The sequence below is a fragment of the Hetaerina americana genome, unplaced genomic scaffold (genome assembly GCF_022747635.1).
Source record: "Hetaerina americana unplaced genomic scaffold, ioHetAmer1.1.p SCAF_60, whole genome shotgun sequence".
Lineage (NCBI taxonomy): Eukaryota > Metazoa > Arthropoda > Insecta > Odonata > Calopterygidae > Hetaerina > Hetaerina americana.
Window position 1 is genome coordinate 124,504 of NW_027287206.1, and position 18,711 is coordinate 143,214.

General features: G+C 42.2%; 1 protein-coding gene across 1 annotated transcript in view; it reads left to right on the forward strand.

Moving 5' to 3' along the window:
• Window positions 1-802: 802 nt before the first annotated feature.
• LOC139695609 (E3 ubiquitin-protein ligase RNF220-like) overlaps window positions 803-18,711 on the forward strand; it is a 367,414-nt gene continuing 349,505 nt past the window's right edge. The window contains exons 1-2 of the mRNA XM_071594410.1: window positions 803-922; window positions 1,083-1,623. Of these exons, the coding sequence (XP_071450511.1) occupies window positions 803-922; window positions 1,083-1,623 (661 nt within the window). The remainder of the gene's footprint in view (window positions 923-1,082; window positions 1,624-18,711) is intronic.

An 18,711-nucleotide genomic window follows, 5' to 3' on the forward strand; every position in this document is an offset into this window, starting at 1 on the left:
CTCTTACCTTGTATTATTTCTGGCACTTTGAGATTATTATTTCTCATATGGTACATTCATTCTGAAGTAACGCAAGGTAAACACAAACGCGTCTCCTTCACTGTGAGTAGCCACAGTTGTTTACGTTTTGATTCATTTGTTCCCGTACGGTTCCTTCGGTTTTCGTTGTTTCTGATGTTTAAGAATTTCTGTCTTATTTATTTTGATTCATCTTGTGTGTAACGGAAGCTTGTCAGTGGGCTTAAAACGGTGACAGACAGGCAATTTGAACACGTGCGCTTTCCACTTAGCTGTGTATTGCTATTTGTCGATCCCGTTGTGATTTCTCATCATTATGATATTGCGATCAATTTGTGTGCATGAATGTGCATTTTTGCATCCATATCATCGCCTATGAAGGCAGTAATGTTTTATTTGACCATTTCTACTATGTTTTTAAGGATCTTACACCTGCCTTGGAGATAGCAGCGCCGCTGTTTTCAATATCGGCTTTTACGAATTTGCCGCTAAACTTGACTTTCTTTTACAGCTGTTTTGGTGATTTTGCCCGTGGGATTTCTTATGTTTATGCCTTGGGAATATGTTTTGGGATCTTTATTTTGTGATTTGGGTGTTTGATTACTCGATGTATACATGAATATGTTTGTTTTTGCGTGAAGCCGGTTTGTTTACCTATTTGGGAGTTAACGTTGTTCGGTTAATGAAAACGTGTTAGAGGTGCCGTTTCTAAGACTAAATTATCAATTTATTAATTTTAATCATTGTGTGATGTAATTTAAAAATTATCTACATGTTATTTTAGATGGAAAATTCGGCTTTTGTGCCAAATCCCATACCGCCTCCCGCACTGGTGGTGTTCTCCCAGGCTGGTGGCCTGCCCGAGGCCCTGAGAATGCAGAGGCCCTTTAACCCACAGGTAAGTGTAATCATCAAGATATAAAATATTATGATGAGAATCGAATTTACTGTTGCTTTAGCTGTAAAATTAGTGCTGTCGTACCTTAATGTCTAGGAGCGATGGAAGTGATGATATTGAGGAAAGATGAAGTTTTAATCAGCGATGTCTTTTCCTTTTCCCAAAGGAAACTAAGGATCTTCACGTACCATTCGCGACCGCTGGCTTTGGTATCAGACACGTGGACGGCTACCCAGGCCTTCCGGCCCACTTGCTACATCACTTGCAACCCCGTTTCCTGCATCCTGCGCTCGACCCTCACACGCCGTTCGGCTCGGGAGCCTTCCGGCCCCTTGGCCCCGCGTCCTCCGACGCCAAAAGCTTTCCCTCGGCGTTTGCACCGCCCTCCAAGTGTCCTGATATCGACGGGACCTCTGGACGCCACGACACGTCCCCCAGGCGCCAGCCTCAACCTCGGCAACCGCCCGGCCCGCCGGCCGCACACCTCTCTTCCATCTTTACGCCGTCCGAAGAGAGGTCTTTCTCCGAAGGGCAGCAAGTGGGCCTGCAGCCTAGGAGGACTCCCGGGGCAGGATCCGCATCCCCTGGTGGAGCGTCCCCACAACCTGCCGTGAAGGAGGAGAGCATGGAGGAGGATCGGGAAGCGGCGAGCCCCGCGTCCGAGGGCACGGAGCGGTCCACTCCGGAAGAGGGACGAGGTTTCAGACGTGAGTCCAAGAATTTTATTTAAGTTGTCATTGCATTGCTTATCGCTCCGTGCGACATATTTTTCAGCCGATTTGGTCATTATATTCCACGGCCCCTGCATCCTTAATCATCCCTATGGCCCTTGTTAGCGTTTTCCCTTTCACCCGGTAATCAGCATTAACTCTCCAAGCATGTGAAGTTGCGATTGAACTATTAATGGTGTAGCTCTTAAGTTCTGTCATTGAGCTGTAGCCCATTGCTATACCTTTTCAGGTAAATAACCACTATGCGTCAGTTGAGACCTGCTTAAAATAAGAGATAAAAATCGCAATAATTGGCGATAATGTTAATCCATTTTCCCGGATGTGTAAATTGGGCTGTATGCACCGAAAGGATTATAACATGTAGCTTGATATAGTGAATGCCATTGTGTTTGCGTATTTCAATCGTTTGCTGCTTCGATTAACATTGATTATAAATGCAGGGCGGGTCGCGGTAGTCCAGGGGTAGAGCATTGGACTACTGACCGGAGGGCCCAGGTTTAATTCCCGGGCAAGCCTCTCTGGGCAATTGCAGCCCCACCCAAACTGTGATTTTTCGGGTACTAGATATTCCTGGGAAACCATAACGGGCACAGGGAAAGGAACTGGTCCCCCTACCCTGATGTGTGAATTTCACACGCCGTCGGGCTTAGTACTGGGTGAACTCTGCCTCACCTGCCAATCCGGCCTTCGGTTTGATTACTCTGTTTATGGTTACAAGTGTAGGCTACCTTCATTATATCATAATATAATGCCTGAGCTTTGCAAATTCGGTATGGTTTCCCGAAGGCTAGGGGATTATTTGCCACTATTCGAAAAGCCCATTTGGTAAAAGCACACCCGGACTGTAAGTCCTTTGAAGTTTCATACAGAGTGCGATAATGACAAGTAATTTCCAATACCTATCGTCTACAGGATGTGCTTTAGTAATTGATACCCTTTTCAAGAAGGCTTGTGGCTTTGCCTTGAGAATCCACGACCAGGAAAGAATTGTGTGCGATTTTTCAGTGGCCGGGAATTGTATGAGGATTTTGATTAGTTTGAATGCTTCCGATTACAGGGAATTATTATTTCAATATTATTATGTTGCAGTTTTTTATTCTTGCTTTTTCCTGTCTCTTCCCCGAGTGATTGCCCTCGCCAGCTCGGAATTTTGACCACTATCCAGGTATGCAAAATTTTCAGGGATGTCACCAAGTTATATGACAAGTGCGACAATTGTACCCGTTAGTTCCTCTGGTGCCCTTTGCCGTTTTTACATGCGAGTGACTACAAAAATACCATGTTTGCTAGTGTTTGAATAGCATTAATTGAAGCGTAAACGCCCAACTCGATAATGTAAAGACGGAAACTTTCCCGATGTGATTTTCATAAATCACGGAAAGTTAAAAAATGATTTGGGAAAATGTGCGGCAAATTTTCAACCTCTTTCAGTTAGTTATTCCTTCAAAGCCCTCATCTGAGTCTCTTTGGGCGGGTATGGAATCCTGTGCGCGTACGAATGCTTAGCGGCTGCCACTCACGAGCAGCGCCCGTTGGAGTTCCCGGCGGTGTGGCGGGCGGCGAGCCTTCGCCTATCGGCGCGACTGCTCGCGGAAAGGTCCGCTCGCGATGGTGACGGCCGCGAGGGCTGAAATAGATTACACATGTCTTTGGCCTTTTTCGACCTGCAATTAGGGGTGCACCAAATGTATTCAATGCTATTGGTTATCCGAGTACCCTCCGGAATATGGTTATATGAATGGATACATTGTTACTTGGATTAAAGCAGTAATGCCTGGATGGATTCATTCCTGGGTGAATACATGAACGAATGCATGGGTGACTACCTGAGTGCTTAGATGAATGTGCGAAAATGGAATGCGTGAGTCCAAAGAACTATCGCATGTTAATTAGCAAACCTAAGTAACCCAGGCAGTCGGATGCGTGAAGGACTGAAATGATTATTAAGTTCATGCAGTATCCATTGAAATACATCATTCTATAAATGCCTGTAACGTGTAAAAAGGTGTACTAGTCATTATTCATTCGAAAAATTCGCGTTAACACCTGAGAACTCGGGAAAATATGCGGGAACTAAATATTCATTTATAAGAAATATAAATTGAAATTTTCAAGTGTTATGCGATGTTGAACCATTTGTACAGGCGCACATTAGTGGAATAGCTGTCAATATATATTTGAATGTATATGTTTCAGAACATAAATTGTAAATTAATGAAGTATTAAAAATAAATTGGAATATTTAATAAAATTATCATGGTTATGCCAAAATTTGGATGCGTGAAATCGTTATGCGGGATTTGCCAGAAAGATCCGTTGAAATTTAAATTAGCGCTATCGTAATTATGCTCATAAACGCGAAGTTTCGGTTTTTCCGGTGGCAAGGAAATGTATGTGGATTTTGATTCATTTGAATTTTTTTTCGGATGGAGGAAAATATGATATTGCTATTTCAATTTAATAATGTCACATTTTTTTATTCTTGTCTCTTTCTTGTTTTTTCCCCGAGACAAGCGAATGCGTTATATATGTAGTGATTGCTGTCGCTAGCTCGGAATTTTGACACTTTTAATTTAAAAAAAACCAAATATCATGCCAGAGGTATGTCTTTTGTGATATCCTAAACACTCCGGAATTTGGATTACCTTATCCATTCTTTGAATAATAAGAAAATTGCACATCCATCCTCGTCCAAGCGTTGATTATCTGGAGGAGGGCTTAAGGTTCTCGATGAATGTAGTGCTCTTATACAGTCTTGTCATTTGTGTCGTTATTAATTTTCCTGTGCCACTGACAGTTTCCCACGTAGCCCCGGTATCCAGAAAACCGCATCGCCTGGAATTTATATGGGGTGGTCCAAAGGCATTATCTGGATATGAACGAGCAACCCCACGTACTCTCCAATCACGCCGTTGCGTATGCGGCACGCGTCCACCCTCGTAAATGGTGTTTTTCCCTTACGATTTCCGATTTAGAGAACACATGGTACGATTTATGGTAGCTCAATTTATGTTGGTATTTCGTATGCGTCTGTATTAATTTTTTTATTTCAATGAAATAATTTTGTAATTTTGGGCGACACAGCAAGCCTTGCCTCCATGAGGGTTTTCTACATTTCTACATATTTTTGAGTTTGACGATTTAACGTATCCCTCTTTTGAAACTTCGCCGTATTTTATCTACTTACTAACGAATTATCGTAAATATGAAGCCAATTTTGATTGACTATCCACCCGATTACTAACATAGACATAATCTTGAGCGGTGATTGTATTCTTGCTCAAAAAATGAGGACGGTGCGCCAGTTAAGTGTATTCGTGCGATTATCACAGTAATATCTAACAATTATTCACTTTGACATACGCATTCATGTTTTCATTTGATTGAATATTTGGAATCCTCGAATATTCATCCGAGTTCTCAGGTATTTAAGCGAATACTTATGGAGGAGGTTTATTTTTAATCGGATTCTTCTCGAATATTGCATTCGAGAGCATGGCAAGAACGTTTGTCTGAATCCGAGGTCTTCTACTTTCCGAGTAGTAGAGGGAGTCTTCACGGTACTTAGGTAACCGAGAAATCTCGTAGCTGAAGTACTCGCCCAGATTTTCGTGTATTCCTCGCGGTATTCAAATTATCACTCATGGAGTCATGTTCTGGCGCTCGAGTACTCGCAAGGTATTCAAGTATTCGCTCACATTATTATGCATTCATCCGGCAATCCATTGCATATGGCATTCATTCTAGTAATCATTTATTCATTCCTTGAGTTAGCGCCCAAAGCGTATGTTTTAGGTCCTTTTATAAATGGATCGCATTGAATGCTGCCGTGATTCCGGAAGAAGGCAGTCGTGGTGTTTCGCGATTTTGTGTTCATTAGTTACGATTTAACCAGTGTCAACGGTTTAGACATTTGGTTTGCTTGTTAATTCAGCCAAGGGCCAGGCGGTTGCTTTTCCATGGGCTGTGTTGGTTATTAGTCTGAAGGGAATTTGGCTACTGATCTTTGGCTTAGTTGAGGGTTCCGGAGTAGAAGCCCGCGAGAATGCTCGAGTCTAAACCTGTCTAAATATTCAAGTGGTGTTATTTTCTATTCAAAAATTCATAGGAAACCAAACGGCATGGGGGAAAGTGCTATTCCTCCACAGAACCACCCTGATGGGTGATTTTAACCCTGCTTGTTCTGTAGTTCAGCTATCAAAACCAAATGCGGGTTAGGCCACCTTGGATGAATGAGCAGTGTTGTCTTCATGGAATTCCTTCAAAACACTCCTTCCGAAATGGTTGTGATTGGCAACACATTTAATATTGATCGTACTATCTCAAAAGATAGTGGAGTTCTACCTTTTTGTCTCATCTCTCGTACATGATTACGATCAGGTACAGGAAAAGAGGATTCCATTTATTTTTTAGCGATGAGTACATTGTTCTCGGACACATCCTACACTGTTCGTGGAAAACAGCATCCTAAAAGTCGTGAAGAAGTCGAAGAATAAACAAATGTTGCCGTTTTGTGGCCTCAGCCTTTTCGCCTCTCGCCGTTCGTAATTTGTGCAGCTTGGGCACGATTTTTGAGTAGTCACTGGGTTGGCGATTTAACGGCCGTTCGCCCATGCTCAGCCGCTGGTCTCCGACGGCCATTTGGGCCTCGTTAATGATCCTTGCGATCTATTTTCGCTTGCAGAAAAACAATGCGGCCACATAAATAACACGCGTGATTTATCCCGTCTGGTGATGGGGCCGAAGGAACGGAGAATTTGATTCTACAAGGAACACGACCCTTTTCCGTTTGAGGCGATGGGGGATCCCGTAGTATAGCAGTACTTACCCGAGGGGTTACTGTTTTTGTTTTATCATAAGCTGCCTTTCCATTAGCCGTTTAAATCCTACGCCCCCTCTTTGTAATGATCACTTGCTACATTTCCCCTCTTCCAATCCGGAGCCTTCCAAAGGGCTCATTCATCAGATTACGGAATAAATTTTCCGTCTTTTTCACTTGATTCCAAGATTTCCTTTGTCTAAGTTGAAAGTAATCCTTTGGCTCCGGGACCGGATTGCGTACCGTTCCATTTACATTCGTATTAATGAGATGCATGGAATCCTGCGAAGTCGAGTGCGATCCCTCGGCATGATCGCGCCGCGTTCTAATTCTCTTCTGGTCTATTTCGTCACTCGTATCGCATCGTAAGGGAGATTCGATTGGTTCGGTGTGAGTGCAATTATCGTTATATGGTCATTGCCAATAGAAATTAGCTGGGATGTTGAAGGGTATCGGGATGGCGTTGTTGAAGGGTATCGCTATGTAAGCTCTTGTGGTAATGTTATTCTTTATCATATATAATTTTTTCTGCCGCCGCCTGATTTTCAGTGTTCCTCTTCCGGCAGTTTTTTTCAGTGACGATGTCGCGACGCAGCAGTTGATCCGCCCAGCCGAACCGAACCCAGGCACGTGTCTTGACATGTGGGTAGCAAAATGTGATAGCGCTAGAAATCCGATATGTGGGCCTGTATCTGAAGCCTTAATGTATTTGTCGCCGAACGAATTATGCAGTTATGTACCTAAAAAAAATAGCCCATCCACTATCTTAAACGTTTCGTTAAACTGGTCGTCATTTTTGTCTTATTTCTCTTTAAGTCGTTCAGCGTTTCCCCGATACATTTTGTCTATTCCGATTCCACTGATCCAAATTGCGAAATAATTCCTATTCATTTATTATTATTCCTAGTATTTTCCCTGTTAAGATATTGTCATTTGTTGGCATATGACGAACATTTAACTATGTAGAATTATTGTTGAATATCTAAATTCTGTATCCATTCACGACTTTCGTTTGTGAGTTGATCAAATTGCATTTTTATGTAAGTAAGGGTCAATTTAAGCTCAGTTTATTCCACCTAACAACCTTGGGAGACGAGAATCGGTTCTCGGGCGAAACTGGAGTGAACCCGGAACGCGACAAATAATTTTCGTCTTCCGAATAGTCGGAAATTAGTATGCTTGAAAAGTTTTGCTTCAGCACGTGGGTTGCGGTAGCGAGCGCTAAGGGATCTCGGGCAAGTGTGATTTTTTACCGCAATAGGATCAAATCTCGTCGTTGGATAGCATCACCTGAGGGATCTTTAATGTTCACGCAACGTTTGTAATCTGCCGAATGATTCTTCCAGGGGTGGAGTAATTTATGAATGAAAGCTAAATTATTTATGCCACTATTTAATTTTTATTTAATCAAGGAGGAGAATCGAAGGAGTTACGCGTGGAAACTTGTGCAGTTGGCATAAGACAGGCGTTAGTGAAAAAGATGATTTTTTCATGTGTCATGTCAATTTTTATTGCCACGTTCCCCTCTTTTGAATAGTTCAATTGTCCTTAATCGAAAATGCATGTGTTTACGTATGTGTTTATATGTATGTATGTGTGTGTATATATCTATATATATGTATATGTATGTATATATATATATATATATATATATATATATATATATACACACACCCGCTCATTTGAGCGATATGCATATAGGTGATACCCTAGAAAAAATGACCGTAGCTGTAATTGGTCCGGTTTCTTTGCTAAAAATATTATCCCCTCATACATGGGTGTTTGCCGTAATTTAAAAAGTTCAGTGGAAAAGTACTCGCATGCTATCATTATAAACCAGTTTCCGAGATTGCAATTGCAAGAATTTAAAACCTCGGAGACATCAATTGAGCAATAATTTACGAGGTTCGACGTAAGAATCTAGCATTTTATATTACGAGGACAATTTATTTCTGGACTGTTAAGACCTCAACTGGCATTAAATATGTAAAGGAATGAACTAGTATCCGTTTAGGAATAACGAAAATTTTAAAAAGATGCAATCTAACCACAATGATAATTAGCCGATTCGTTAAGCGGCACTTCTCTGTGAAAAACTAAAATCGCGAATGCTCGTGAGTAAGTAATTACAATTTTTCACCGAATTTCTGATATTTGAGGACTATAATTCATGTTACAGCGGAATTACCATCAAACTTTTTCCAAATAACAACCTTGTAATCTTGTATGCATTCATGCCTATCAAATGAAATGGGGAGAAAGTATAAAGCTCACTTTCAGTAGTGGAATAAAGTCGTTACGCCTACTCTTCAATCAGGCATCAATACTTACGAGCGAAGGGGCATCTTATTGTCATGCGGAGATTAAGATGTCGACCACTGGAGGTTGAAAAATAGTTAAGGCTCTTATTTTTTAGTTGGTATTTTGTTTAATCGTTCTCTGGTCTTATTAAATTAAAGCATAAAATGGGCGAGATGTGAAGGATAATTATTTATTGTCCTCAAATGTTAGGGATACCCTTTAACTTCCTTTTGAAACATCCACCAAGAGTTAAGTGCGTTAATAATTTTGATCACCTTTCCACGCTCCCGATAAGTTCCATGGAGGGGCGGCCGGTTGAGGCGAGCTAATCCGTAATGTGGGGTTATTTGCATGTGATCCAGAACGCTAGTCTTGGGAGGGTCGTCGTTGGGGAACGGGGGTCATGTGAATGCGTGAAATGCACGTATTCACGAACTCCAAACTGTACATAAAATAACTTGTAACGAGCTAAGTGGCATCACACGATCACTGGATCACGGCATCACGCTTGCCGGATCCGCTGAACATTTTCATTTGGAGTGACTATTCGGGGTCGAGTCGCGGACGTCTCCCCGTGACAGTAAATGCACCCGAATATGAAGACGCCCGTTTATCTTTGGCATGGTCTTACCTTAAGACTCGCTGTTGAGGACACTTCATTTGAAATATTCGCCGAGCGGTGCTTACGCTCCACATTGTAATTTCCCGGGAAGCTGGCGTGTATTTTCCGAGGATTTAGTAATTGCCAGAATCTATTTGCATTCGCCCTGGGCACATTATTGCATGCCCAAAGCTAAGTATTTAATTTCAGATGCGATCATTGACGGATTTTTGTTGCTACTTTCCCTCCCTCAATGCCATATCAATGATTTATTTTTCACTCTCGGGTGAAATCTTTCCGGGTCCATCGGCGTATTCCCCCTCGTCCTCTCTCACACCTCGTGCTCGGTACTCGTCGATGCTGAACTTCGTCCCTCAATCCGGCCCGCGTAACCTTCGTAATCGCCTTTTGTTTTCTCCAAACATGAATACTCCCGTGTAGGCGACTGGTATTCGTGGAGTGGAGGTTTTTCGTACCGTATTATATTAATCTTATCATTACTCGCAACGGTTGGGGTTTACTACGTGTAATTTCTGTCTCTCGTAATTCTGAGAGATACGCACTGCAGATAGGTGATTTTAGGATATTTTGGGAAGCGGAATAAGTAAAAGCTTATATTTGTAATGCACTTAAACTGTTTTACCTAGGACATTCTTGTATGAATGCCTGTGTCTTTGGTATTACGTTACGTGAGTAAGAGGTATGAGTATATTCGACGATGAGTGACAGTATCAACAACAACCCCATCTTTTTATTGTAATATTGTCTTATTAAAATGGCTTCCTAACTTAGAAATATTTTTCTGTTTTGTTGAATGTATAGCATTTGACATAGAGAGATATTTGCAGGAGTACACAGGTGTATTTGCATATTATATTTAGTGCTTTATTTCGTGTTAAAATCGTCCCTTAAACTGCGTTTTAGATTTAGGAAAATCTATGGTTAAATACGGAAAGTAGGTTATAATGCTTATTGCTAAACTGTATAATTAAAACTGACTAAGTCTCGTGCGAAGTAATTTGCGCATAGTACCCGAAATCGTTTTCCGTTAACTGTTGCTATGTATCCTGAAATCCGCCATTAATATCCACTCTTCATTTTTATATCCATTTCGATGGCAGGACGAGATTTTGCGACAGATGTTAATCTTTTTCATAGCGTAAACACAAAGATCGCTACCAGAATATAAAATAGTGAAGCCATGCTTCTAGAATTTCGTTGAAAGTCGTATTTTTTAGGCAGCGAAAATCGACGCTTAAAAATAACCGAGGGTAGTCTTAGTTTCTAGTAAATTGCGGTGCTTTGGATGTACGGGTGAGTACACCACCCCTCTCTTCTCTTTTTAAACAAAGTTTAATTGGTGGAGATTTCTGCAGTACATCTCTGAAAGGATCGGGAGATTCCTGGGAGTCAGAATTGTTGTGAAAGCAGTCAGTGTCGGTGGCAGAGGTCTTGTCGGTGGGGCGGATTCGACGAGTACCGGCCGAGGGAGCGCGGCCGCGTCGTCCGTGGCCGTCGCTCGCGGGTGGTACCCCGTGGCCGGCGCCTCTGGTCGCCGAGGTCAGCAACACCACCTCCCGCCAAATGTCCGTTGCTCACCATGAAAACATTTAGCAAGATGATATGAATGCTCCCCGCGCCCGTTATCCGTTGTCCAGGACCCTTAGCCGAAGGCCGGCTAAGTTATCCGTAGAAGTGTGGGGGCATGGAAATGTAGGAATTACTGTGGAGCGTCATCTCCGAATATCTGTGTATAGATATCTCAGAGATCCCTGTTGATTCTACGCGTGCCTGGAGTTGATCTGCTGTTGCGACCTATTATTTTTTCTCCACAATATTCAACAGCGGTTGACTGCTCTCGCATAGCTACTCATAGGAGGTCATATCGGCGGTCAGCACTGTGGCAGCCAACTTTGGCTCAAGTGATGATGGAGGAATGAGGACAGTTGAAATCTTCCACAGCAAATTATTGCGTGCAACGCTATTATCATCATCAGTTATGTAATGATTGTATTGTGTACTTGGTGATCGTGAATTTGCATTGAAATGCCTTGTCCGTAATAAATCACTGTGGAAAATTACAACTTTTTTTTCGGAATTATTTTATATTCGAAGTATATTACTTTCAACTACAGAGAGGGAACAGTGCATTTTGGCAATTGTTTAATGTTAATATTAAAATTGTTTTCAACGTATTTTAGCCACGAATGAGGCCATTTATAGTTTCCATATTTTCACGAGCTCACAGTGAAAACATTTATTGTTTAGTCCACTCAAAGATTTTTGCCTGCCTATGGTCAAGTTCTGGGCGAGCATAGAAGTAGCAACAGCGATGGCGACTGTGCGAGGTGAACTCGCCGTATGTCGGCAATACTCTACACATTCCTCATCCGTTACTCATCCTCCTGCTATGTTTGCACAATTTCGCGCTTAAGGTGGAAATATGTTTCTTTGATGCCTGCCTTTAATTTTTTGTTTAGGGGATAAATGTCATGGGCTGTCTTACCCTAATATTCCTCAAGGCGCAGCTACATACGGTTTGATACGGGAAGTCGGAGTATTTTTGCCACCTATGGCACTCACCGTGTGCATTCTCTGCAGGTAATTCCGTGATACACCCCGCGCTTAAATTATGCAAATGCGCCAATCTGCCGGAGTGAAGTGCAATTAAACGTTTTTGTGACTAACCGTGTTATTCCATTCCATAAAGTAGTTTCTGAGGTATCGCGTGCTGATGTCTCTTTAGAAATCATTCGAATAGCAATAAAAGTGTGCTTATAAAGCGAGTTCTTGAATTCATTTTCACTTTTAATCGATCAATAATTATTAGCTTGAGTGTGCTCCTCCATGAATGCCGCACCCGCAGCGCGGGGATAGGGATTGGCGAAAGCGTGTTCTACGTTTCGACGACTGTCGGTGAGCCATTGGCGTAATTCTAACGGCATTTCAGTCTCGCCTCCGCAAAAGTTTTCTGTACTAACACTAGTGTAACGTTTACTAATAGACAGATGTGTTAGTTAATCTAGACTCCTGTCGGGTTTTCCCTTTTGCGGATGGCTTAAATCAGTAGCTGTTCTAAATTAGTTGACATTGCCCTGGTCGAGATCAATGCCAAAATCAGTCAACCTTTCACTATTTACCGCTGATGTGAATGATTGCTCGTTTCTCCCGTTTCAATGGGATTAGGTTTTAATCGAAGCGGATTAATTTGATTTCACCAATCTTGAGTGGATTTCCTGACTACATTTTTCTACCCTTGGGTCTAAATCGTTCTTGGCCCATTCAATCACCGCCCTCTCTCAGGCATCAGCGTATAAAGTCATAAATAACTAGTTACAATGAACTAAGACATAACGTAATGCTTCACGGTTTGTTGCCAATGAAAACTTCCGTGCAATTATCATTGATATTTAGAGTACTCCACCGGCCACGATAATTGTCTGATGGATGCGATTATTAAGTACTCATTGGCACAGGCAAACATGACACTAAATACCGTAGCCCTCCACATTACCATAAACCGTTTTTCAACTCCACATAACTTCTACTTCCCTTCATTCCGTCCAGCATGTCTAATCTTTTCCTCCCTCTACCACGCTTACCCAACATTCCCCACCCTAATCAGTCTTTATCATTCCATTGTACCATGCCCGTTACTTTCTCGTTTGTTTTTATTTCTATCCATTTCGCTCTTACCATCCCACGCCGCACAAACATCTCGTGAACCTGTCGGTTGTGCTTATCCCCTTGCCTCAACAGCCAAGTTTCAGAGCTGCGCTAAACAACGATCCACATCAGGGGTTTCTCAATCTTTTCTTGAAGTCTATACTAAGGTCCTTGTCATCAACTTCTTCTTCTTAAAATCTTTACCCTACGCAGTTATTTTGCCAATGTCCTTTCTGCTTTGTACATATTGATCTGAAGCACTTCCTAAGTAGGTGGAATTTTTCTACTTGTTCTAGCTTATGCTCTCCAGTTTCAGTGTTTACTTCGCCTTCCTGCATCTTGAGACCTCCATAACCTTCGTTAACGAACACTTAATTTGGACTATGGAATTTCATGGCATTCATTTGAGTTTATATTTGCGCAAAATTAACTCAAGCGCTTCTTGTAGAAGTACTGTATTCCTCGTTTCGCTTTAGCCTGTTGTTTGCTTGCGGGGTCGCTAGTAATGTCTAGACTTAGGAATTTAAGTGACTGAAATCCACGCGATCACCCAATTCCCATGAATTTTGCTCAAGTCACATGTTTCAATCATAATTTCGACGTATGTGAGCTATCAGAAAAAAAAGACTTATTGCCAACCAGCTTCAATCGTGAACGCATTGAGGCCACCAGGTTAAATGTTGTGAGTTGATTTCAGATTAGGTAGTTGACCTGAGTTAATCTCGGGCTAATTTTTTATTAATAACGTGACTTTTGGGTGTCGACTATCTTATCTGTTTGGAACGGAAGGATTCTGTTGGAACAGCTAGCTAAGGCAGTTTTGGGCACCGTCCGCCAGAGAATTTCGAGTGAAGTGTGGCCCTTCGTTTTCCGTTCGTCTCCCAAGACGGTGAGGCGAGCGGGGAAGATGCCTCCTCCCTCGCCGGTCTCGTGCTTCCCCGGGAGCCGAAGGTGAGACGTGCCCAGTTGAGCATCCAGCCATCCGCCGCCGCCCCCATCCGACCAAGAAACCTGTTACGTTTTATTGCCTCCGCCTTTATGAAATTAAGTCGATTCAACTCTTCTCACTCTTAAGAGCTAAATTCCTCTCCTTCGTTTGGTCGGGCGTCGGAGCCATTTATGATTTCCATGAAGCGTCCCTATGGTGGCTCGAAGGCGGCGGCCCTCTTCGCCCCCCTCTCCTCAACCCCCCTCGGACCGTCGGTTTTTCCTGCTCCCGAATCCACGCGCCGCACGGAGAGGTTGGCGGGCCTTCGTCCGATTCAATTGCCCGTCGATGCGCCCGTGGGCGGCTTTATTCTTCGGAAGAGGCGCTCCACCGGAGGGGTTCCACTCTTCTCGACTCCGCGCGTATGCTCTACGACGCTCGTGGTAGGAAAGGCAGGCACATATTTTCCGTCACAGCGAATTGCATCCTCGTCCCTTGGCCATCGATGACCGTCAGCCGTTCAATGGCGTAGCTCTCCGCTCAAAAGTTTTCCATCGGCTAACCACTCCTCGCGTCTTCACATGGCTTAACTTTCACTCCAGAATAAATATGCTAACGTGCTTTTCATATGGTTATTATCCCATAGTTCTTCCCTTTTACATTTTCATTCACAGTTCTCTATCTAGGCTTGGTGTCTCAAGACTTAACTGATCACTTTTTGGTTCACCGTTCAGGAAAAGTTCGTTGAAGAGGGATCCATAACCAAATTTTGCGTTTGCGGGTTGAATTAAATTTTGTTTGTTTAATTCTCCCCGTAATAGCAATGCAGAGTATGATGGATTGTTGACCAAGTATGGATTCCTAATGTGGTTGTCAGAGAAAACTCCGCCCTCCTATTGCCACTCGGTATTTTTCGGCCTGGGTGACTCGTGTAGGTCAGTGGTATCTTTGTAGTAAATGCTAGTACTAGAATTTTGCACCAGATCTGGTTGAAACTTCCATGTACGTATTTTTCCTGGTTTCAGGTATTTTATCAACCCTCCGATATTCAGTGCAGGTGTGAAGCGGTTGTTCTAGGATCTTGTCGTTTTTTCTGTATTTCCATTTTAACGGTCACCGTCGCCTTACACCGAAAGAATTGGAACTGCTGTCATATTCGTACAGTATGCCTACGTATTCACCGCTCCTGAATCTAGTTTTCATGATTTACTAGTGCCACATGCTAATTTCCATTGGGATGGGGCTTGGATCATCACTTGAGTCATGTTCGTTCCTAGATTGCGACAAAACTGGGTAATAGTAATTAATTTGTGGAAGTCGTGAAACGTTATATTACAATAATGGTAATTATTCCATGGAGCCGGGAGGACCGCCAAATAGCCTTGCATTTTTGAGGTTTTGGGAGCAATATCCAAATTTTCATACATATGTACGTTAATGTGCGGCTGCGTTTTTGAATCGTTAGTTCCACGTACTTTTTGCTATGTCAGTAGGTGTCATGATTGAACCTTTAAATAGTTATGATTAAAAGCAATTATCATTAATCGGCGAAGAAGGGCAAAACTAATTATGGCAATGGAATAATCCGTTCGTTTTCGACTTAATGCACGTGCCATTCCCTACAGACAAGAGTTGCGTTTTGTGCGTAATTTTTGTGTTCGTTCAAATTTCATTGTAATTGTGAATTTTTACAAAGAAAAAATTTCCTCGTGTGTTTATTTTTCTGAAGTTGTTTTACCCGCAACTTCGGTTCCTCGCGCTCACAATTTATTGTGTATCTTACAGGTCGTCTAAAGTCGCACTACGAGGTCCATGCGATGCGATCACAAAACGAAAGGTACTTACTTACTTGATTGGTTGCGTGAAACGGAATCCGTGCAGAGTCATCCGTGATTCCAGATGCTTTTATGACACATCTTCACAAGATTCCCCAATGTCTTACAGATAACTGAAATTTTCATTTGAGAAAGCCGTAAAACTTAATGTTTCTGGTGTCACTGGTGGAATTTCTCCTTGATGAAAACGAACGGAGAAAATTTGTATGCAACAAAGAATTGGAGTGTTTAAATGCTTTATTTGTGAAATAAAAGGATATTTATTCATTATAAATAAAAGATAGTTTATTTGCTTAATGGATGAGCTATGTTTTTTGAACTGAAAATTTTTAGATGTACAGGTGCAACCCTATGACTACGAATTTCTACCCTTTGACGTATAATTTTTTCATTGTTAGTGTTATTTTCAGGATTGCTGTTGTTACCAATAGTCTCTTTTTCTCTTCGCTGAAAATGTACTTAACTTAAACACTCGCCATAGGGTGTCCACTAAACTCGTGAGACCCGTGTGAAAACAAGGTAACTTGCCCTAACTGAAGTACACGTTTGTAAAACCTGCGTGGGTGATGTAGAAATCGTGAATGTATACTTTGCACCTTACGCTGACAAATGGTTTTGTTGAACATTGATCTCGAAAGTCATGTAAAAGTCTCCCGTAAGTAACGATCGATTGGGGCGCGAGGAGAAGTTAGTGGTTATTGATTTAAGGAATATGTATTAGTTTTTTTTGAGCTGGAATGTGAAGAATGGTGCTTTGTTTCAATAGATGAGATAAGGGTTTTTAGTACACAAGGCTGGTGAGCATGTTTGTGTTGGCAGAATACCGGAAGAGGATGGGTAGCATTCCATTTAATAATAATAATATGTTTAAAGTTGTATTGTTCACTGACTAACATTTTCTTGACATGCGTGATCGCGAGCGGTTTTATCACTATGTTTTTGGAGTGCGTCGGAATGATATATTTGAAATACAAGAGAACCAACTAATTCTCTGTCGGGCTTAATGAACCCTTTTATATCCAGCCGTAATATTATTTCAAACAGAACCAACGAAGCTGTCAAATTTTCCAAAAGATCGATTTTTTTTACCCATTTGATCGGAATTGTTCAGTTTATTCCCGAAATGTGGGGTTTTCGTGAAATCAAATTTTCCTCATATGGTGCGTTTTACTTAGAATTTTTTTTACATTTTAAAGATTTGCTTTTACCAATGCAAATAATATTTTCATTCGTGAAGAGGTTCATCGTTGCGCGTAGTTTTTATTCAACGCCACTATCTCGTTTGGATCCTTAGCTCAGTGGCTCATAGACATGAAAAGAGAGAGCGAGAGACCAGTAACCTGAAATTAACATTACCTATGGTAACATCTAAAAATTCGTAGTACGTTGCCCCTTAAATATTCTAGTTCAATTCAAACGGAAAGTATTGCTTCTTCTCTCGTGTTTTGGCTTCGGTTTGATTGGGCACTATTGCGTGCGATACCGCGCGTTTGCGGACGATAAATTCGTTCCGTGGTCCGTTGATTTTCTATCCGTTGGCAGAATGGAAATGTATGCATATCTGAGGAAGGAATCACATGGGAAAATAAGTACGCATTCATGCCAGTGAATATACGATGTTTCATTACAAACAGGAGATATTAATTATTCCGTGTTAGTAATATGTGTTGGTCATCGACTGATCAGGCCGATCCGCCATAATTTTTGGGTGAGTAATTAAGGGTAAGTGGGGTTTTAGTGAGACATGTCCCCTTTGACGGAAGGAGAGAGGTAGCGTAGTAGTCACCGTATTGATACATCTCTTTCACGACTCATTCCTTGCCTGTTTTCGCGCTGCATATTTTTCTTTTCCTCGCTAGACTCAATTTTTTCGGGTATTAGCCATCATGGATTTGAGCGTGGGAAACTTTTATCGAATATTCTTTAAATTTAGCGAATGAGTCTCCGCCTCCCTTCTGTCCTAGTAATGTCATTATTCAGGCACGCGTTAAATCACGTGCTAACTAGTACTCAGGTTTCACAATTGGTATATCGAGATAGATTTCACGTTTGTTTCTTACGGTACTCACAGGGTGGTTGACTCACAGACGTGTCGGGTGCCAGCGATATGTTGCCATGTACCATGGCAGCATAGATCTAACAGCCTCTATTTCGTTTGCTGGAATATTCCCAATGTTAGGTTGTGAATGTCGGCTTGTTTGCCTCTCGTATTACTTTTACGGCCTCATTTGTTAAAGGTGGGGTTGCGATTCCTTTTTGTCGATTCCTTTTTGTTTCCAGTTCCGTCGATATCTATTCAATTCCGTGAGAGTCATTGGAGGGACCTCCAGTAATATTTCTCAAGATCAGTCGATTATGCGACCCTTTGGAACATCAACGGTGGTGTTTAGAGGGGAATGGAGGATTTTTCGATATGGCGTCCGGCCCCTTGACGTTTTATCGGCGTCCTTCACGGCAGGTACATCCAGGGTCGGGTTCCTCCTCCACCACCAAAGGGCTTCCGTGTTGCTGCGACATCTGCATGATTTGTCCCACCTTATTCCCGTTTTGTGGTCGTTACATTGCATTGAGGTGTTTCTGTCCCTCCGAATCCAATCTCCGTATGGATTGGACTATCAGCTTGTGCGTTACCCCCCCCCCTCCGGAGGCCATATTTCATTTCGGATCTTCCCTTTGGAAAAGGTCCGGATTGTATCTTCCACTTGGATCGCTATGAGAGCGTATTGATTTGCCAAGTGGCCGCTGCATTTATTTCCGTGGACAGAAGAAGTGTAATCTACGGTCGTCGCTTTCCGTGGGATCCTCGCAAGTATCTCCGGCTATCAGTATTTATTCCTCACCAGTTGCCGTGCGGGGCGCCTAAGTTATGGAAGGCCTGCGCTCAAATTTCCTTTCGCGGCGTTATTGAAATCCA